The sequence below is a fragment of the Protopterus annectens genome, chromosome 9.part0, assembly GCF_019279795.1.
Source record: "Protopterus annectens isolate FY-2018-M chromosome 9.part0, PAN1.0, whole genome shotgun sequence".
Taxonomy (NCBI): Eukaryota; Metazoa; Chordata; order Ceratodontiformes; family Protopteridae; genus Protopterus; species Protopterus annectens.
This window is the reverse complement of record NC_056743.1, coordinates 1019315050-1019338072: the sequence shown is the minus strand read 5'-3', so window position 1 is coordinate 1019338072 and position 23023 is coordinate 1019315050. Positions and strand designations below refer to the sequence as shown.

Here is a 23023-nt window from a genome sequence, read left to right as displayed (position 1 = left end):
CACAAGTTCGACTTACCTGTAAAAGATGGTGTTTGAATTTCACACTGCATTAGTGACGCATGGACTTTGTGCCTGCACAAAATTAGACTGGCAGATTTCCAGAACTCAGAATCCCCTCCTCTGTGAGAGGGAAATGGCTAATCCACTCCCATCAGAGGATGCCCGATCCATGTCACAAAGTCAGTTATTCAGGATTTTGGTGCCAAGTAGGAAGAACCAAGAAGGTATCAGAAGCAATAACTGTCTGAAACCAACAAATTTGCAGGTTCAAAACATCAACACAAATAACCAAAACCAAAATACAACACAACAAGGTTGGATACCACTGAATTATATGCAAAATAAGAGTGATGGTGGGTGGGTGTTCCACTGAGATAGTGTGAAATCCGAACATCTACCGTTACAGGTAAGTAGGACTTGTGCAGCTGTACTATGCACACCATTCACACTGCCTCAGTGGCATATAGGTAATTCCCAAAGCTTACCCTATCTGGGAGGAGGAAAAATTAGGATCCAGGATCCCCCATAGAATGGTCCTTGCAAGTACACATTGGAACTTAAGAATTCAGTTTGCAATGCTTTGTAAATGTATAAACAGAGGAACAGTTTTCTGACTCTAGAATGCTACTAGAGTCCATTGCTTTCTAATACGCCACTGAACAGGATAAGACTCAGTAGAAATGTGCCTTAACCTTCAATGGAATAGATTTACCATGGTAGGAATAACAAAAAAATAAGAGCAGAGGACAACCAATGAGCAATCATTTGCATAGAGATGGACAGACTCTTCTTAACCCCAGAATAGAAAATAAACAGCTGTCCAGCTTTAGGGATTAATTCTTTCAAGGTAGTGCCCAAGCACATCCACGGTATGCTGAATTTTCTTTTGTTTTTAGGTTCCAGAAAGAAAACTGGCAGAGCGATCGCTTAAATTCAGGGTAAATTCAGAAACAACTTTTGGTATGAAAGATTAGTGCAAAAAACAACCCGGTCCTTGTGGAAAATTAAATCAGTTTGGTTGACCACGACAGCTTGCAGCTCAGACTCACCATGCAGATAGCATTGCAACAAACAAAAACAGTTTTCCAAGTGATAAGCTTCAAATCATCCTGAAAGGTGGGTTCAAAAGGAGACTAGGTCAATTTTTCAAGAACAAAGTTGAGGTCCCAAGGAGGAGGAGTTTGTTTTCATTGGTGTCTCAAGTGCAACACTCGTTTCACAAAAAGAGATGAGAAATCCATAGGCAGAAAGGCTGAGATGGCTGTAAGATGCATATGATAAGCCATTGTTGAGTAGCTCACAGAAATATTTTAAAACCAGAGGGGCAGATACCATACCTTGTCCTCTGATACCACCTAGAAAACGTCTTCCACTTGTAAACAATAAGCCTCCTTCAATACCTGCTGCATATCATCATGGAACAAGTGCCTAAATGGTTATCAAGACAGAATCATCCAGGTTGTCAGTAGCAACTGCTCTAAGTTGGGCTGCATCAGTGGCCCCTGATGCTGTGTGAGCATATCCACTTCTGTTCAACAAACAAAGATACAGCAAAGACATCTAAACTGCTAGGTCCTTTGCAAAATAGATTTCCACATGAAGCCCTGATACTTTAAAATTCTAAAGACTAAATTACTATACTGAGCCAACTTTTTCACCCGAGATTCTAACCACTTGCCAATTTTATCCAGCACAGTAGGGTTGGAACAAACCAAGGCTCTCTTGTTAAGACTTGGCAGCTGCAGAAACCACAGCTGGGTCAATTGACAAAGGAACAAAGACAGCTGCAAGATCAGAGTGCACCTTGCAGTTCCTCATAGCCTTTTATGGAACTGGTTCAATAGCTAAAGAGATTTTACATGGAGTTTTACAGACATTTTCTAAAGCCAGTAAAACAGAAGAAACAGATAAAACATTTGGAAACTTATCCACAGTAAGATCATAAACTCTGCCCATCTCTGGCATAGCTCCAGACTGCTTCCAGTCAAATACATCTCTAAAATCTAGCTAGCATCTGTGGAAAGGTGAACATCTGCTTTTGTTTTTAAACCTGCCCTTCTTCTGAGGAATCAGACTGGACAGACTCGATATTCTCTATTGTCTGCATAAGAGTCCCTATCATAATCTTTGGCACTAGAGTGATCTTTAGAGAATATAGCCCATAGTCATTCTGAATAGGAGCATAGCCTTCAAGATTAACTGACTGTAAAATCACTCCTAGCTAAGGAAAACATAGCCCTACACATGGATATAACTTGATTGCCTGTCCTGTGGTGACGTTTCTGTTTCCTCTTCCTATGAACTACACTACAGGACAAAATATTTGGGGTCACAGTATTATGTCTGGCAAGGGGTATCTTATTCTGGACCTCTTCTGCAGCTAAAGGGTTTGGTTTTCCCATACCTGAACCAAGTACTGCAAGGATATGCCTGACCTCTGTACCATAAAGGAATGTTGGCTCACACCAGAGGGTGATGGGGAAAAAGGTAAGTGGAGTGCAGGCTGGCTTAAGGCAAGAAGAGATTCACAAACTATGGGTTAAGGCACTGTTTTTGTTGAGTTTTCCATTCTAGGGGCAAATGGATTTGATTGGGGGGGGGGTAGCCATATAAGGCTCTTTCAAGTCAGGGGAAAAAAAACAACAGTCAGAATAATATACTGACACTAAGGGCTTGCTAAGAGCAGAAATAATATAAATTGCAAACAAATGTTCCCAAACAGCAAATAGGGCTAAACTGCATAAAGTATTGCAGAAATGTTTAAACTGTGTTAAGCCTTGTTGTACAATCTGCACACTGTAGTAAACAGCATTCACAGTCACAGTACAATAAAATTCACTTGTCCAAGTACTGACAGAAAAGCAAATGCCCGCAAGTCAAACAAACTTTTTAAAGCAGTATAAATAAGCACTTGCTTAGAGACTCCCTTGTCAGAAATGAAAAACAAATATTGACAAACGCAAATAAAATTATTTGTGGTAAAATTGTGATTTAATAATAAAAACAGCTATAGCAATGCTAAAGTAGTAAATAGCATAAAAATGAAGAAAAAGGTGAGAAAATACAATTTTTCCTGTTAGAACTTCAAAGTGAAGCAGATAAACAACAGAAACTACAGGCATAGGGTTCAACTGACAACATAGATTCAGGTTTCCAGTTCAAGTCATAGAACACTTTAGAAAAGCCCCAAAACTGCGGTATTAAGCAAACAAACACAATAGTAAGTTAGAATTCTGAAAGGAAATCAACAGCAGCAGTAAACAGCAAGAATACTGACACAAAAACTCAATGCATAGAAATATATATTTTAAAAGATCAGAAAGAAATCAAAAGCATATAATAATTGAGAGGAAGTGAAGTTCACAAAGGGATCTTACTGGAGTCAGGAATCTAGAATCCACCAATGCAGGCTGCTGAGGAGATGTAACACTGCAAGTTCTACAGATGGTAGTAAAAGACTGAATAAATAACTTTCTGTGACAGGAGTTAGGCTTCTACTGATGAGAGCAGCTTAGCCAATCCCCTATCACAAAGGGTCAGAGGAGGGGATTCTGAGTTCCAGAAAGCTGACACTGTGGCTTTGTGCAAGCACAGAACACAAATCCCCCTCAGGCATTGTGAATGATGAACACGCTTTGGTGTATAAGCCTTTTGCCAATCAACAAACACAGCACCCCCCCAAAAAAAAAAAAAAAAAGCTGTAATCAAATATGGCTGGAGCTGATATCTAAGGGTGGGGAGGAAGATACATTTTTCCAATAGTTCAACATGGGAAGCTTGCCCAGTCTGGGTTTTTTTGCTCACTACCAAAATTTCCTGGATGGAACTAAAGGCTCCTAAATAAAAGAGCAGGTAAGTCCAGCAGAAGAGGACATTCTTTCACAGCCTGCACCAAGAGTTTACGACAGGCACCTCAAAACATGGCACCCAATTGTGACTCTGCCAAATTTTTTTAATGAGATCTAGGAGAAAAATCAAAACCACCATACCGGTGCTGTACTTCAAAACGGCATTGACAGTTGAAAGACAGACAAAGAAATACAGTTGTGTAAATGGCTTGCCATAACTCTAGATTGTCAAGTAGATAAAAGTGTTGCAGTACTGAGCACTGGGACTTTCTGCCATGCAGAAGCCCACAGTCCATCCCACAACTAACAGATGTCCTTGACTGTCCTTAACCATCTAATATCAGGATGGCTATGGTATAGGTGTACATCAGCCAGTGCCATATTCAGGACTTTTTTGTCCAAGTTCCTTTGGGTCTGATGGTCCTTAGGTAAAACATGACCTGCTCAACTAGTCCTAATGGCAGTCAGAACTCTGGATTAAAACAGTAGGGGAGGAATGGGAGTGGGATGACGAGTGGAAGAGGAGAACCCATCCCTAAGGGAAAGAAAAAACAAGAGAGGTCAAGGACCGAGGGAAAGGGTACTGCAACGCTGATCTACTTGAACATTTACAACTAGTAACCTGCAGAACTACACTATGTTCATTGTTGTCAATGCTGCAGTAGTAAAGTCTTGGGAAGACTCCCAAACTTCTTATTGGGGAAGATGGAAAGAACTTCTGTCCTGAGATAGTAAGTTGGGCAGGATGGCAGTGGCAAACCTGCTGTAGCCTTAGAAATGGCCCTAGGATTGTAGTACTTGGTGAAGCTGTGTACAGATGACTAGGTGTCTGCTTCTAATACGCGTTTATATCATGTTATCGAAAGATGAAAATAGCAAACGCTATTTCATCGGCCCCAAAACATCTAAACATGAAAATATTGAACATTCAGAACAGCGAATTATTTCCCATGGAAAAAATTTGGTGCTCCGAAACACACACACACACAACACAAGCACATCAAACAGCAAACCCACATACACAAATTCTTATATCTAACGCGACACTAAACTAAACATACACTACTATCTACCCACTTACCTTAAACCAAACCCTAACCCTAAGGTCTGTCACTATTGTACACCTCACCTAACCCGTGCCCTAACCCTAACTCACTTAAACCGCCCCTAACCCTGAAGTCTGTCACTATCGTACACACGCCTAACCCTAACTCACTTAACCCGCCCCTAACCCTAATGTACAAACAATCGCACACTTACCTGAACCCAACCCGTAACTTTCCACCACAGCGCTAAGAATAGTGAAGCCACAGAAACGGCCAACCGAATTGTTTCCCGAGGAAAGAATTTGCTGTTCTGCAGCTTCGCTATTCTTAGCGTTCAATATCAGAACATTCAAAGTTTTAATACTTCGATGTTCTGATATAAACCCTCTAATATGGTTTGACTGGGAGCTCCATTCAAGAAAGCAGTGGTTGTGGTTTTTGCCCTAGTGGATTGGGCTGTAATGCTTACCATACTGTGAGTATCAAAAGGACATGCAATTCACAATATATTTGGAGGTTGGTTTACCTACTGGTTTTCTTTGCTTACCTTCTGCAAAGTCTACTATAAGCTTGTCAGATCTGTCTGAAAATGTTGTTTTGTGGAGGTAGGATCTTAGTTGTCTGTGCATGTCCAAAGCCTGGAGTATTCATTCTCCCTTGTTTTGAGGGTTTGAGAATAACATGGAGATGGATAGCCTGATTCAAAGTGATTCCATCTTGGAAATGAAAGAGTGGGTGGTACTCAGCATTGTCCTTATGAAAAAATTAGGAATTTTTCTTTGCACATCAGGCTTGCAGCTCAGAGATGCACATTGCTGAGGTTAGTGCTAGTAGCACAGCTGTCTTCTATGAGAGTACTTTAACAGGGTCTAAAGCTGTCAGTTTGGGGGGTGTGGGTAAAGAAAGCTTTTCCAGCACAGTTTATGTCTCAGGAGGTTGCTAGTTCTAGTCTCAGTGGGTTTGTGGTATAGCACCCCCTTCAGGAAATGTTTCATGTAGGGATTAGCATAACCTGGAGAGGACATGGGCAAGCATGCAGAGCTAATAGAAGCATGGACATTAATGCTCAAGTAGGACAGCCATTGGTTGCATAGAAGGGATAAGTATTCTAGAACCTGTTGCAAAATTCTTGTATGACGCTATTAGCCTTGCTCCAAAAACAGAACCTTTTCTGCTTGGTTACATATGATTTTCTGGTACTTGGTTTTCTAACATCTTTGTAGATAGACAAGACATCTTGAGAAAGAATTGTCACAGGTTCATAGGATAATAGTAAACTACTGACCCGGAGGCCCTTATAAGCCTAGTCAAGAATTTTGCCCATGTTACCACAATGTCAGCACCTGTTTCCCCTGTGCAGAAAGAATTAGTAACCAACCATCCAAACTGTTAATTTCGCTTTGGAAGGGATAACAGACCTCTTGCTCTGTGTTATCATATTAGGCAGAAAAAAAAGGAAAAGTGACAAGAGAAAAGTGGGCTGAAGGGGAAAGTAAATGAGAAACTCTGCAACAGTGATCAAGTTGGGGTAGTACTGTGTTAGTTACATTTTATCTAACTCAGTTGTCTCAAACCTTTTTTTGTACCAAGGACCAGTATCAATGTAAGACAATTTTCCATGGACCGGCCATCTTGCGGCACCCATAATAAAGTAGATATTTATTTATTTGCCATTTGTTTAATGAGGAGGCCAGACCCGGGAAGAAAAGCTCCAAAGTACAATAAAAGGACAGTTGGTAATAATTACCAAAAAGTGTACATTCTGCTTAACATAACATTGATCTACTGTGGTTGAGAGGTAAGTAAACCTAATGGCAACCTTACTGATTTTGTTTATAACAGCAATATTTAAAATCGGCCCCTGTTTGCTCTGTCCAGCATAACTTTCAACTGTGCAGATTTTCACAATGTCCAGATTTTTGCCTCATATTTTTGGTCTTTTTTCTCATAAATTTTTTTTTTGGCAAATTACTGGCAAATCATCGAGGTTGATGTTAGAAAATAATGACAGAGTTGAGTTTCAGACTTCATATACTTCAGAAAATTCATGCTAAAGCAAAACCTGTATTTCTATCAACTTTTAAAGTTCATAAGAGCAGTACTTAAAAGGGTTCCTATTTTGGGCCTTTGTCCCCCCATTATTTTTGGCTTTGTCCAGATTTCTTGATCTAAGTAAAAGGCTGAGAGGTATTCATACCTCTCAACTGTACAGATTTTTGCAGAATGTCCACATTTTTCCCTCTGAGTTTTGGTCTGTTCCTCATAACTTTCGTGAAAATCACTGTGATGATCTGATGACTGAAGTCATTAAATAATGATATACATTTATATTTCAGACGCTATATCCTTCAGAAGCATGCATGATAAGACAAACCCTGTTATTCTAGCAACTTTCTATGGTTATAAGAGCCAATACTTAAAATCTGTCCCCCATTCTGTTAGGCTTTATCCAGATTTTTTGCACTACTAAGAGGTTGAGAGGTATGGTGTGTGTGTGTGTGTGTGTGTGTGTGTGTGTGTGTGTGTGTGTGTGTGTGACAGAGAGAGTGAAAGTGATCGCTGGCAGCAGCAATGAGGTTTGTGTACCTTTCGTCCATACTACACACACAGTCTCTTCTACATTCATGCACGCATTCACTCACACACATCACTCTCACACACAGTCACCCCCTCATTCATACCTGCATTCACTCACACATCACTCTTACTGTCTCAAACACACACTCAGTCACTTCCTCATTCATACCTGCATTCATTCACACATCGCTCTGTCACACCCACATGCCACACACCCACTTATGTATTCATTCATACATCGCTCTCACTGTCACACCCACATACCGCACACCCATTTACACATTCATTCATACATCACTCTCACTGTCACACCCACATGCCACACACCCACTTACGCATTCGTTCACACATCGCTCTCACTCTTACGATCACACACACACACACTCTTTTGCTTTAGTGCACACATTCACTCACACATGCAGACAGACACATAAACACACTCATACAGGCATTCACATACCTGACGGCCCGGTGCCAAGTGCTCTGCTGCCTGGTGGTTGGGGAACCACTGGTCAAAATTATATGGAAAACTTAGTGAAGGATCAAGATTAAGTCCTAGGTATTTGTACTCAGAAATGAGGGAACAATGTTGTGGTCATCAGTGACGTTAACCAGAGAGATTTTTTTGAGGGGGTTGCAAATAGTGCAAGGTTAGCCTTTTTGTGGTTAATTAGAAGGAGATTACTAACAGCCCAGTTGCACAGCTTACAAAAAAACTGTTATAGTTCATTCTGGACACCAGAGAGACATCTACCAGCTTATAGAAGGATGCCATCTGCATACAGTATGACGTGAAGAGACAGAGATTATCTGTAAAATAATCAAGGAAAACAGAATGGGACTCTCAAATGAACTTTCTGGCACTCCAGTGTTTAGGGTGCTAAGCAATAATAAGAAAATGCTAGTGTGGACTTGGAATGTTCTACTCTGTAATTCTGGAACCACCTAACAGTACTGTGGCCAAAGTTTTGTCTGTTTAGTTTCATAAGAATAGTGTGGTTAATAGTTTTGAATGCCCTGGTCATGCCTACAAATATCTCAACAGTGACCAGATCATCATTAATGTTTTGCTTTTATTTTTCTTCTTGGGTGCCTTGGACGTCATTTGTACTAGTCCTGCCTTTGGCATCCCATTCTCCCAATGGGTCAAACTAGCCATTTTTCTACCCCACCCCCCCGACTCACTCCACTATTGCTGGGGCCACTCATGCATCCTAAAGGTGTCCGGAGAGCTCATCTCTGCTTCCATCTGTTTTTTTTTTTTTATATCCTACCCAATTCCCTTTCCCCAATCCTCCCCAACACTCACTGATTGTGCCCAAGGGCAACTCCCCCCTCTTTGGACCATGCCTTCCCTTAAGAAGCACATCAACGAGCTCCCTCCCACTCAGGATGGGCACACCTATCCCTTCCCTGCTGCTCTGTCAGTCACCCAAACTATAAATTAAACCTAGGGTCAGCTGGGCTTTAGTCAGGGCTTTGACCCTTTATGCCACCAGAATGCCTTATGCCATCATTTATGTACAAAAATGGAGTCAGTTGCAGTGAGTAAGGTAGTGGGAGTACTGAAGGCATTTCTAAAACCATGTGGTTTGTCTCATAATAAGCCACAGCTATTAATATGTTTTATTATTTGTACATAATTTTGTCAAATATTTTTGCAAGTTGGAAGAGAGTGCGGATAGGTCTAAAGTCCTTGAAAGTTTTGGAAGAGGTTATTTTTAGGCAGGGGAATTGAGATGGAGTATTTTTTGGCTAGAGGCACAATTACATTTGTAGGTTAAGGGCTTGGCAATTTTTTTCTGTTGCTTGCTCTTTTTAGGAAGATGTGATGCAACTGGGTTACTTTGGAGAAAGACACTTTAAAGGTTTTTCAGGACTGTGATGACTTATTTTACTAAGATCTCCCTAAAATGGAGTGTTCCTGTATATTCAACTACTGGGTATAGTGTTGGCTGACAGTTTTGGATGGTTTTATTGAAATGGGGGTAGAGGTTGAAAAGAATTAGTGATTTTTTTGTATACTTATAGTAATTAAATTTTAGCAGTCTTCTGGTAGGAAAGTCTTGTTGGTATTTTCTTAAAGTTGTAGGAGAGTATTTGGGTTTTGTGTTTTCCCTATTAATTCCTTTATTTCCTTTCAAATTTGTTTCGGATACTGGTAGCAGTAGTATTTAAGTGTGTGCGTTTAGCCAAATTTTTTTCTATGCAAGTTTGCATTCTAACCTCCACCAAACTTATTAAACATTGAGAATTATTTGGGTTTTGTTTCCAGACTGACCACTCCTTATCCTTTTTCACATGGGTTTTAATATCATTAGTAAACCAGAGACATTTTTGACCTCTCAGTCTCCTCCAGGAACAGGGGAAGAGAGAGGGAGACTTGCACGGAGGTGAGAGTATTAGAAAAGAAAGCCAGCACATTTGTTGGATTGTTTATGAGGTGTAACCAATCAATGCTTTGCAAAATATGGTCAAGGATAGGAAGTCTGTAGCCTGGGAATGGTTATGAGGGGATATTTGTCTTTTTAAAAGACCAATAGGAACCGGACAATGGTTGCTTAGTGAGCTAGAAAGAATACATACGCTCGAACAGCGGTATCCAATACTTCCAAAAATGAGCACTAGAATAGTGGGATTTCCTGACAGCTGTTTTAGTCTGGTTGGATTATTGTTTGCTACTTGTTCAAGGTTATTTATTGATAGAAATGTTTTAGATTGGGTAGATTCTGCACCTGTTGCATTTATAGTGAAGTCACCTAATATAATTGTATTGTTAGAGATTACTTTGGGAAGACTTTATACAGGGTATCTTTTATGATTTTTAATGGGAAGTGTGGGGGAATGGATATAACAGAAACAGGTGTGCTAAGGTTACCCAGTTCACTTATACATTTAGGAGCTTTGCTGTTACTATTTTCAGTATTATACACATTAAGAATTTAATGTCTAATAAAGAGTTATTTTCAACAAGAAGCATTACACCCCTCTGGATCTAGTACCAGACCTACTGTTGTTGAGGATTATTATAGTTAGAGTGCATGAAGGGGGAAAGGCAGGTATTGTCGTTAAGCTAATAAACAGCATGACTTCTCATTTCTGGTATATATTTCTCACTGCTTTTAATGGGAAGTGTTGTGGTAGTTATTTGGCAATTCAAATACTCCTCTGGTGTCCTGGACAAGAGACACTATCTTAGTTTACAAATCAGTTTCTTACTAATTCTAAAATTAACAAAGCTATATTAAAACTTGAGTTATCTTGGCACATGTGATTAAATCATTCTGCCATGGTGCCAAGATAACTCAGGGCCCATTAAGTCCAGTAGACCACTGAGAAGCCTAGCCTGACTTCTAATTCTCCCACAGCACTGTCTGGTTAAGTGACTTGCTCAAGGTCACAAAGTAGGCAAAGGAAGTCTGAGGGTGTCAAACCCTGCAACACAGGAAGCTACTCATTAACACCCCACAGCCTTAATCCTTTGCACTAACTGCCAGACTCAAAAAAAGGTTTAATAATAGGCTACAAAACATGAGGAAGGCAGTTGCCACAATTTCAAAATGCCTTTTTTTAAAAATGCATACCACCAAAGACTCTACATGAATGTATGAAAGGCAAGGTTATTAAATGTGGGCATACTGTCACAGACATTACATGAACTTATGAAAGGCAAGGTTACCGCATTTGGGCATATTGCTGAAGATACTATATATGAACTAAAATTACTGTGCCCAGGCAAAGACTTACTGAGTGCTCTGGGAAATTAAATAAGTTAGCAGACTCATCCAATCAGCAAACTACCAGATAGAAATTTCAAGTGCAGGAAAGTCAATATTATAAAGGAAAGGAGTCCTGCAGGAGAAAAGCTATACTATGGAAAAAAATCACCACAATTTCACTCATGCAACTAAATTTATCTTCTACTTGTCAGATAAGTAAAATGACCAATTATGGACCATTTTTACCCATTATCCTGGACAAAAAGGCAAATGTAAATGAAATACACAGAGACAGTTGACAAGATCTAGTTAAGCAGCACATTTTATGAGAAAAATCAGTGTACCTGAAGAAAAACAAAGCTGAAATGAGAAATAACTGATGTTCTAAATGCATCAGCTGATAAAGGATGATCCTCGTAGAGAGACCCTTAGTTGGGTTTATCTATTTTATTTATTTTTTTTATTTTACATTTGTTGACCGGGATAGTCCGACTGGATATATGTCCATTTTCAGCGGAGTCCCGGGGAGAAAAGCTCCGAAAGGGTTAACAATGACAGATAGTTACAGAGACAGGTTGACAATTTACATAATATACAATAAGAAAAAAGTTTTACAATAGCAGATACAATTGGTTACAGTACAGTATGTTAGAGATGATTAGTAACTAGCAGAGTAATACAAGAAATGGCCTAGTCTTTAGCTAATATTTGTTATTCTAAATTGACCTCAAAGGTTAGATTGCTCATAGGACTGTTGTGTTTGGTGAGAGTAGAGTTAGTCTGGGTTTGTGCAAGGACAAAGCCAGTGAGATTTATGGTGGATTTTTAGTTCTTTTTTGAATTGAGCTAGTGATGGTAACATCGTGAGGTTATTTGGAAGGGAGTTCCAAACCTTGCCAATGATATTTGCATAGAGTGTGTCACCACCTTGGTTATAGGACTTGGTTGTTTGTACTAAGAGTTTGTTTGATGAGCGAAGTGAGGTTAGATTGGTGTAAGGGATCAGTAAGTTTTTTAGAGCAGTGGTTTTCTCAGGATGTTTCAATATTTTAAAGGCTTCTATGAGTTGGTATTCTTGGAGAAGATTTGGAAGTTCTACCCAGTCAAGGTTTTTCAGGTTAATACAATGGTGCGTTCTATAGGGTAAGCCAGTAATGAATCTAGCAATGTGGTTGTAACAGGATGAGCGTCTGTTTAGGTCGGATTTGTTGAGGTTTGTGAGGACAGGGGAGGCATATAAGTAGGGTAGATAGGAGGTGTGAGCGGGCAGTGGCTATTCTAGCAGCTGGAGTTAGGTAGGTTTTTATCCTATATAATGACCCGAGTTTTTTGTTAACTGTTTTAATAGTTTGGCTGATGTGGACATCGAAACGAAGTTTATTGTCAATGTTTACCCGTAGTAGTTTAGCATTGGTGTCAGGTGAGATAATGGTTCCATTATTGGATTGGATAGTGAATTGTGTGATAGGCATTTTGTTAGTTGGGTAGAAGAGAAGTAATTTGGTTTTCTTTGGGTTAAGGATGAGTTGATGGTCAGTGAGCCAATTTTCAACTATGGTAAAGATGTGTTGGGTAGTTGTTAGGAGGTTATCTAGGGTGGGATTGGAACAAATGAGAGTTGAGTCATCTGCATATTGGATGCAGGTGGCTTTGGGGATAACTGAGTGGAGGTCATTTATAAATATTGAGAAGAGAAGAGGTCCTAATATGGACCCCTGAGGAACACCGATGGTGTTGGGTAGCAGGCAAGAGATCTTGTTTTGCCACATAACAGCCTGTTGTCTGCCTGAGAGATAGGCATGAAACCAGTTTTGGGCTAGTGTGTCTAGATGAAGGGTTTTCAAAGTTTGGAGGAGTAATTGGTGGTTTACCATGTCAAAGGCTTTTGACATGTCCAGGAAGAGGGCAGAGGATATATGTTTGTTATTTCGGTTAAGGTTTATTTTTTCGGTAAAAGAGAGGAGGGCAGTGGTCGTGCTGTGATGGGGTCTAAATCCATTTTGGGAGTCGGTTAATAGATTGTTCTGGATGAGATAGGACATTAGTTGGTTATGCACACACTTTTCCATGATTTTGGCAAGTGGTGATAGTATGGCAATTGGTCTATAGTTTGAGAGTTCAGTGGATGTGCCTCCTTTATGGAGAGGTATGACGTAGGACATTTTCCACAATGCTGGGATTGTGGTCTCTGTAATAGTCCTGTTAATTAGGATTGAGATAGGGTAGGCTACGACATCCGCAGCTATTTGCAGATATTCAGCTGGGAGAAGATCAGCTGAAAGGGTAGTTGGCGTTAGCTTTTTCAATAGGGATCGAATAAAGGAGGTGGATGTGGGTTGGAGGTTAAAGGACAGTAGAGAGTTGCATGTGGTCTTTTTTGGAGTGACAGAGGGAGCAGGTAGTTGGTTAGCTAAGGATTGTATGGTTTCGGTGAAGAAGGTATTAAAGTTGTTGGCTACTTCTTCTTGGTTCTTATCAGAAAGAGTTCCTGGGGTAGGAGTGGTGGATTTACCTGGTTGGAGAAGTTTGTTTAAACCTGCCCAGAATTTTTGAGGGTTGTTTTGGTGCTTTTGTTGCAGATGGTGAAAGTATTTTTTCTTATCTAGTGTGGTGGCCTTTTTAGTTTCATTCCTTAGCTGTTGGAAGTTGATACGATCTAGGGTAACTTGGTAGTACGCCATTTGGCCCATGCTTTGTCTCTATTAGTTATTTTGGATTTGGTCTCTGTGGATAGCCAGGGTGCTATTTGTGTTTTGATTCTAGATGCCCGTTTGGGAGCATGAGAGTCAAGTATGGTAAGGAATGTATTGTTAAAGTATGATACCGCATCATCTAGGGGAAGGAATTTTAGTTTTGACCAGTCACAGTATTTGAGTTCCATGTTAAATTTTATTGGGTCAAAGTTTTTCTTGTTTCTGATGGTTCTATAGACCGGTAAATTAACAAAATTGTTTTTTTCTTTCATAATATATGTGAGCATATGATCACTCAGATCATTGGGGAGAGTCCCAGATATATATTTTTGGGGGTGTCCCTTGATGAGTATCCAGTCTAGTATACTCTCTTTTTGTTTAGTAGTTCCTAGTCTGGTGGTGGAGGATATGATCTGAGAGAAACTGTGGAGATTTAAAGAAGTAGAATTGGACTGTTTGGAGCATTGGTTCCAGTCAATGTTAACATCACCCAGGACAATAGTTTCTTGGGGGTAGTTGTTATCTATCCAATTTAAGATGAGCTCTAGAGTTTCAATATTGTTCCCAGGGGGTATATAGATCACTATTAGATTTACACTTTTTTGTTTAAGTTGGAGTTTTAGAGCTAGTGTTTCAGCATTAGAGACTTGGGGTGGTTGCTTTGGGTTGGTTAGGATGTTAAGCATATTTTTATATAGGACAGCTATACCTCCTCCCTTTTTTTTATGCGATCAACTCTGAGTATATTGTACTCAGGTGGTTGGATCTCATTGTCTTTGGTTGATGGTTTAAGCCAGGTTTCAGTTAGACACATTATATCTGGTAGGTGGGTTGCTAGTATAGCATGTAGGTTATGTACCTTGTTGTTCAGGCTTCTTATGTTTAAGTGACAGATAAGGAGAGAATTAGGCAGTCTATGGGAAAATGGAGAATTGGTAGAGTCTGTATTGTAGGCTGGGCCTGGATTAGGATGGATATCACCATCTTTGGTAATGTTTTTCCTTAAGTAAGTTATTAGTCTCAGGACTTTAGTTAGTAATTTTAGACCATATTTAGTTTTAGTGGTTGTTTGGCACTGTTTGTTAAGGTAAAGATTACTGCATTTGATAGTTACTGGGGTTATATAGTGGGGGAGGAATTATTTTGTGGGCGGAGGAGAGGGGGTACTTGTGTGATATATTGCATAATGAAAGCCTAAACATGACAGGTGTTCATAGCTAGTTATGATGTATGGTACCGCTATGAGTGGTAGGATACTTGAGATGGTAATCCAAGTTTTTCTAGTCATAGCGTTAGGGGTCATTGGTAGCGTAAGAGGATGAGGATGTGATTATAAGGGAGAGAGATAGTGATAGACTGAGTGCAGGAAGGGGTGGGAGTAGGCAGAAAGGATGTAAAGAGGGTTGGAGAGGAAGTAGGTGTGGCTAGGTAGTTATAAAACTAGAGATAGTGGGGGCGGGTGGGATAAGGGGCAGGGTGGAGCGCGGAGCGAGCCCGAGCGAAGCGAGGGCGAAGCGGAGCGGGGCTAAACCCACCTCGGACTATGAAGGACACTGGTAACAAGTAGTAAAGGGTGAGGAAAGGAGGGCTAAAGTGTTTTGCTCTTATGTGCCAGATTGTATAAGCCCAGCAAATGTTTTCCACTTTTACAAGTGTGGTAGGAGTAGTGGGAGCGGGCGTTTAGTTAGGTTCAATCTGAGAGGGTAACGCACAGTGCTATAGACCCATCTAGGCTCACAGAACAGTAATATGTACAAATAAAGATTTTGTTATGTGAACCTTGTCTGTTTTTCAAGTCCGTGGGACAGGGTGAAGAAAGTTCAGGTAGGATGCCACTAGGGTTATTCCTTTCCCAAGGCTTTCAGTACGAGGGCTGATAAGAGGCCAAGTACCTGGAGAAAAACAGTATACTTAGAACAGGCACTTAGAGTAGTACGATAGTTCAGCGGTTATGCCACCGGATTGTTTTCAGATTAGATATACTATCAACTAAATACAACTATAGTAAGAGGCAGTATTCATTAGTTGACAATTGAAACAATTCTACAATGTTTAGTTTAGCGCCTACAACAATGTTCTCAACAAATGCAGTTATGACAAGAGGCAGTATACTTTAAGAGCTATATAGAATGATCCCACAGCGAGTAGTTTGGCGACTGCAACATTGCACTTAAGTCACAGAGCCAGCAACTGTATATTTATCAGACATATCAAATGCTAGGGACTTTATATCCGGCAACAGATGCTACAATGACTTAAAATTAAGCTTTACTCAATAACAAGATGCTACAATGACTTAAGAATAAGCTTACGAGATAACAATAAAACCACGAAGGTAGTTCTGTGGTTCACTATATATACAACGAGTTTATCAGTAACTCTCTGCATTGTTTAGCTAGCAAGTCAAGACAATTGCAATTGGATGCTTTAAGTTTGACTGGCTACAGCATACATTTAATTTGTTAACATCTATTTCATTTATACTTTAGTCACCATTATATTACAGGAGCATTACAGAGATTTGAAATACATACCCGGTGGTACAACAGAGCCGACTGAATCAGAAGCACTGAGCGTTTGAAAAATGGCGGGATTGCGTAGGTGTATTTCTAACCTCGCTTAGGTAGGAAGTTTGGAGGTGGGGCTTATTCAGGCAGGTCTTATTCCAAACACAAGCTACCACTGGTCGTGTATTTTACTGTAGGTAGGTGAGCAGAGTTAGCCAAATTACTGTAATATTCATTAGGGCTAGTCTGTTTCTATCTATTACCTTTCGTTTTAGCCCGTATTAATCTCAGTAAAGTTTTCCACTTTTACAGGTTTAATCCCACCTCGGACTATGCAGGACACTGGTAACAAGTAGTAAAGGGTGAGGAAAGGAGGGCTAAAGTAAGTGTTTTGCTCTTATGTGCCAGATTGTATAAGCCCAGGCAAATGTTTTCCACTTTTACAAGTGTGGTAGGAGTAGTGGGAGCAGGCGTTTAGGTTCAATCTGAGAGGGTAACGCACAGTGCTATAGACCCATCTAGGCTCACAGAACAGTAATATGTACAAATAAAGATTTTGTTATGTGAACCTTGTCTGTTTTTCAAGTCCGTGGGACAGGGTGAAGAAAGTTCAGGTAGGATGCCACTAGGGTTATTCCTTTCCCAAGGCTTTCAGTACGAGGGCTGATAAGAGGCCAAGTACCTTGTCTGTTTTTCAAGTCCGTGGGACAGGGTGAAGAAAGTTCAGGTAGGATGCCGCTAGGGTTATTCCTTTCCCAAGGCTTTCAGTACGAGGGCTGATAAGAGGCCAAGTACCTTGTCTGTTTTTCAAGTCCATGGGACAGGGTGAAGAAAGTTCAGGTAGTATGCCGCTAGGGTTATTCCTTTCCCAAGGCTTTCAGTACGAGGGCTGATAAGAGGCCAAGTACCTGGTGGTACAACAGAGCTGACTGAATCAGAAGCACTCTTCTACTACAACAATCACCACAAAGTGCAATGTCACATATTCCCTATGTAACCGCATGCCGTCTAAGATACCAGCAAACACCTTCCTGCAAATCAAGCAAACAATAAAGATCTGAATTCCATGTAATCAACCAATTAATACACTCAACAGACTTCAAAGGAAATTTAACAGCCATTGTTACTGAATAGACATTCATCTTCAAGTTGATACAGGCAAGGTATTCCTGAGCCATGAAGGAGGAAGGGGCTTCATATGAACCAACTAAACATGTTAAGAATGTATCTGTATACCTGACAAAAAGGACACTCCTTGATAGGTTCTTAGTTGGTCTACATCACCAGCAGTAACCTCAACAGTAAAAGAATCAAGGAGAAGAGCAAAGTCACACAGCTCAGAAAGGCAAGTCTTGAAGCAATCTTTTCTCCAATGAGGCCTACTTCCTAGAGCTGTGGTAGAAGACTGCAACTGTCTAGTGATGGTACCACTTAAAAGTAACTGTGGCACAGATGTCTGCAATGAAGACATTCTAGAAGCAAGTACTGGACAGGGAACCAGTCCTCTGATTGTATTACTTATGACTGGGGATGGGTTAATCCACCGTATATTGAAATTAAATTTAGGAGACAAGCCACATGGAAGAAGGCTGTTTTGCAATCACAATCCCATCCTTCCCTGGTACACAGTATACCAAACTGTCCCACCTTCCTTCATTCTCAAACCACTTTAGGTAGCTCCGGAGATGTCAGTACACATTCAGCATGCAAATGGCCTTTTGTCCCTGCAAAAATACCAGGAGATGAATAAACTGATTCAGGTAGAATTCTAACAAACTTTGTAAGTGTAAGAGTGATCAGGTCTAGAACCCCAAATTCCATACTATTGTTTCTCCAAGCTGACAGTAATTCAGACATCTGTCTCACATATGTATGCCTAGACTGCGGTCAGAACTGTAAGAGAGCAACCAAGTAGGGTCATTCTCTTGGCTGACGTAGTCAAAAGTGAGGATGGCAAGACAGTGGGGATACTTCAGAGCCTTCCCTGAAACATTAGAAAGCAGTCTTACTATTTTAGGGTTGCCTACGCTTAAAAGAAGAAGATATGGATGCAAAAGGAAGAGCATTATAGCAACCCTCAAAAACGAGGTGGGGGTTGCTTCATTCTACAGGAGTTAGCTGAAGTCTTGAGAGGGCTGAGCGAAGAAAACTTCCTTCAAGAAGTGAGGTTTGAGAATCTTGTCCCTCCTATCTTCCTTGAGAAAAAAAAACTCAGCCAAACCATCCCTGTAGGCACACACATGAGCCTTCAACCCTAACCTGGGCATCTGCACAGTAAAAGCTACAGCAAGACATATGACAGCCCCACTGCAGAAAATGCAGTCTCTACAAGGTCTCCTTAAAATCCAGATGAATGGAAGCTCTCAAGCCTTTCCAGAGCTGTTTTAAAAAAGTGGATCTAGAGATGAAACAGACAGACGAACAGTTGAGGAATCTAAACCTCAATGTAGCTCCACAGAGGGGATAACCTACGTCTCCTTAAGAGTTGTTCTCCAGAACGCTGTGAAACATTTCTTGGAGGACAGAATGGGGTGAGAGGCCATTACAGCCTATTTCTCATGAGCCTAAGAAGGGGGTTATCCATACAGGAAGTGGGACAGAAAATGACTCCTCATAGCAGCCAAAGTGTGAGGGAGTCCTACGCTCCTCAAGAGCTTGCTAGCAGTAATACAAAATGATGAGTGAGTAACTGATGTATGCTGGGTGTGAGGGGCAATAAAATGTTGAGTGATAGTGCACCAGTCAAAGGTACCACAAGCTTTCAGACTTGAGCCAGTCTAATGCTGGATTCAGAATGTATTCTTTAAGGGGGCCCCATCCTATACCTTTGACTCAAGCACCCAGCACAAACCAAACATCTGTTTGATACCTGTTCCGTGAGATACTAGTCCAAGTATGAGGTAACACAAATGAGTCTCCTTGAATGAGACAGACTTGGCTTGATGGACTTTTTCAGAAAGAATGTCATCAGTCCTGTGTACTACTACTTTGTGATCAGGTGATTCACAAGGGTGTACCTTTGGACAAAGCTGGTTGACCTCAGTCTCCAGATAAGCAAGGTGCCTGGCAACAAAAAATAAATAAATAGCACCCCCTGGTAGTAGAGGCAACCCACCTCCAATTATCGCACGCTTTGCTGAGGGGGAGGAATGGTGTGAGCTCACATCCTTATTAGCCTAAGATGAGCCCTTGACCTGCATGGACCAAAGCAAATTTTAGAAAGAAATGCCCTGATCTACTCTACCCTGCTTGTCGCAGTGACCCAACCTATACCTTTGGCTATCTGAAGGATCCTCCTGCTGATCTCTGCATAAGGAAGTGTTAATAACCACCATTGTTCTGGTCATAAGGCAGGCCAAAGGATTGTTGATATATTACCTTTAAGTGGCAGTATTAAATTGCTGGCACTTTTGGCAGTTTTTATGTTCTACTCCTTTGTGCAGCTTTCCTAAAAATCACCAGCTACACTGAAACATTAACAAAAACTAAATCTGCTCTATTAAATCTCTACTTAATATCTATTCCTGAAAAGGAAAGTGGATAAAGTGGAATTACTTTTATAGGGCCTGCTTAAACAACAAAATACTAAAAGTAAAATTATAAACATTACAGTAAAATTACACTGTGTGACCCTCAGTCAATATAAAATACCACAGCATACCTGTAATAATGTCCTCAATGGTCCCATCTTTGCCTTCATACACAGGGCGATGGTCTTTAACTTGACGCTTCCGCAGCTCTGCAATAAGCTCCTGCTGCTGTCTCTGTTTGTTCCTTTGCAATGGTGACTACAGAAAAGAAAAATAACATTGTCAAAAAGTCAGAATCAGTCCACAGTCCAAAGTATGAAAAAAAAAAATGAAGACACACTGTATTCATCCACAAAAACACTGGACTACAGAGATGACTTAAGTAAGAATGAATTTCCTGCTACAGTGACTAAACAGTAAACAATGATAATGACGTGACAATTACACTGTATGAAATTAAGTATTGGCTAAGGACATGCTAATAGATAACAGACTCGGGGGAGGTGGGTAGATGCAAGGGAAATTTGTGGGGATCCCTCTTCTTCTGAAAAAGGACCACACTGATAATAAACCTTCCAAATGCTAGGCAAAAATGAATGGACAAATGTTTCATCCCACTGAGATTCCAAAAGCTGTCACTTTTAAATATCCTGGTTTAGGTGAAATTGCTTGCAACCATTATCTTGGGTCCCACACCTTCTGTTCATTTTTCATTGCTTCTTGTGCCAAAAGCTTCTCGCGCAAGGCCTCTTCTTGCTTCCTTCGCATTTCATTTTCCTGCTCTGCATCCTGAAAAAGAAATGAATGCCAATCAAGCTACAGTAGTTTCACAGAAAAGCAAGTCAGCTACACTTTGTTGTCAAATTTATAGGTGCCATGAAGAGGACACTTCAATATCTCATAGCTGGAAGGCTGGACTTCTTGCAAGAGTATATGTGAAACTATCCCAATCCACTTGATAACAATAGAGGTACAACTATCCCCAAATTAATGTGGGTAGACCAGTGCCAACAATGTTGACTAAATACTTCAAAATGGGGAAAAGGGGGGTCTAAACTGGTATAAGCTAATCTGATGTGTGTTTTGGGGGACATCTGTGGCATATGATGCTACGTTCCATGTGGAACACGCTATCACAAATATGAAGACTTGCTAAGCATTAGTTGTAGAAGTACTGCAGGAATAACAATGACAAAATTAAATGTTAGTTTTAACTGAGTTAGAAGACATCCTTTCAGCTATGAAACAGGCCAAATGAAAATCAGAATGGTGCACAATACATGTTGCTTATAAGCAAGTCATTTATACAAAACAATCTTAACAGCAGTACAAAGATATTAACATGACAGGAAAAATATGGAAATAATATGTGCTTCTAATTATTCATAAGGTAATCTCAGAGCAATGGTCTGTCATTCAGTTACTTTTGAGTTGGTCTACATGATGCAACTATAAAGCAAGATTAATCTTTGTTTAATCTGCTCGATAATACAAGCATTCAACTTCTGACTGAAAAAGTACCATCTGGAACTTTTCGCTGACGGAAGGAATTTGATTCCAGACAATGAGAGCTAACAAGGTTGTAGAAAGGACTTTTGGAATTGTACATTGGCTTCTGAAATGTCATCCTTCTCCATATCACCAACAGCCAGAAAAGTAAAAGCTGCTGTGCTGCTACTGATACCTTTTGACAGTTTTAAATGTTTCTGAATAGAGAATTCAGTTGCAAACATATACTTATTACAACAGGCATTTTTAATTGGGCAGCTAGTAAAATAACACTAATAAATACAGACAGCTGCCTGCTTTGCAAACTCACTCCCTCCTCATCTGAAAAAAGGACATACTGGCAAACCTTCCAAGCTGAGACGTTAGGCACTATTGTGCTGGACAAAACATTGCCCACCTAAAAATTAATTTGTGCACCATAACTTAAATGGTGTATGTCTGCCTACAGTCCGGAGACAAAGGTGGATCCATCATCTGCAAGTATCAACTTGCAAAAATGTAAACCAAACTGCCTGCTTAAGAGTTAGGTGCCACACGACACCAGAAATTTGACTGTAAGAGAAGAAATGACACCAGCATAAGTAGATTAGTGTGTCACAGTAACTAACAATCACAGGCATTACAGGCCTCAAGGCTGTTTTCAGTGGTATCACCAAATCTGTGCAGAGGCAGGGAACAACACTGCAGCCTCTCTGCAAAATTAAACTTGCGACTTTTCTAGAACCATCGCAGTGTGTTTCTGGGTATAACTAACGATACTGCCACTTGAGGAAATTTTATCCCAGTACTAACAGTGACGTCAGTCTTTCAGAGCTTTTATTCAGAAGCAGTACTTGTGAGAGGTCCACAGTATAACATTAGATCTTCAAAGGAGGAGTAATTTGTGCAGTAAATCCTTACATGTGGGTGTACTAAACCGGTGAAGGACGGAAACTAGCAAGTCTTTTTTTGCAGTCCCTAGCCTTTACTGCTAAGCAACATTGGTTCTGCTGATGCATTACAAAAAGAAGAGGTGTAGGAAAAGTGTCAATCATGCAGTGCAAGCAGCACACTCATCAATGGTGTAAAAGGCTGTGGGTTCTATTCCTGCACCAGGTAAGCTGCACTACTGACACTGCAATGCAGTATAAGGGGGGGTGGGCTGCATTCCTGAGTGTGTTGACGTTTGTATGAGATGTTAGACCACAGTCCCATTTGCTTGAGTTGATGGTAGCTGAGGTGCATGTAAATGATCCTAGTACGGACCCTTTACTTAACACAACATAAAAACACGTGCATATTTACAAAATGAACTTATTTACAAGCACATATATAGGCATTTTTATACTTTTGTTTTTACTAGTTACCATTTTTTCATACAACATTCTCATTGTTATTCTTCCATAATTAACCCCAGATCCTTTTTAAACAATCATAACCTACTTTTTTGCAATATATCCGCCAAAGTCCATTTCACGTTAAACAAAATTGAATTCAATCTTTCTTTCCAAATAACCTACATTACACAAAATTCTCACCAACCTTTCTCACATTTTTTCTTCTTATAATAACCATATATAACTATATTCATATCTATGCAATGTCAGTAACATTC

General features: G+C 40.2%; 1 protein-coding gene across 1 annotated transcript in view; it reads right to left on the bottom strand.

The window, feature by feature from the left end:
- The window catches only part of FMNL3 (formin like 3), a 1635345-nt gene that overhangs the window by 72698 nt on the left and 1539624 nt on the right, over positions 1 to 23023 (bottom strand). Inside the window, exons 23-24 of the mRNA XM_044082195.1 lie at positions 20617 to 20709; positions 20052 to 20178 (exon numbers count right to left, since the gene is read on the bottom strand). Of these exons, the coding sequence (XP_043938130.1) occupies positions 20052 to 20178; positions 20617 to 20709 (220 nt within the window). The remainder of the gene's footprint in view (positions 1 to 20051; positions 20179 to 20616; positions 20710 to 23023) is intronic.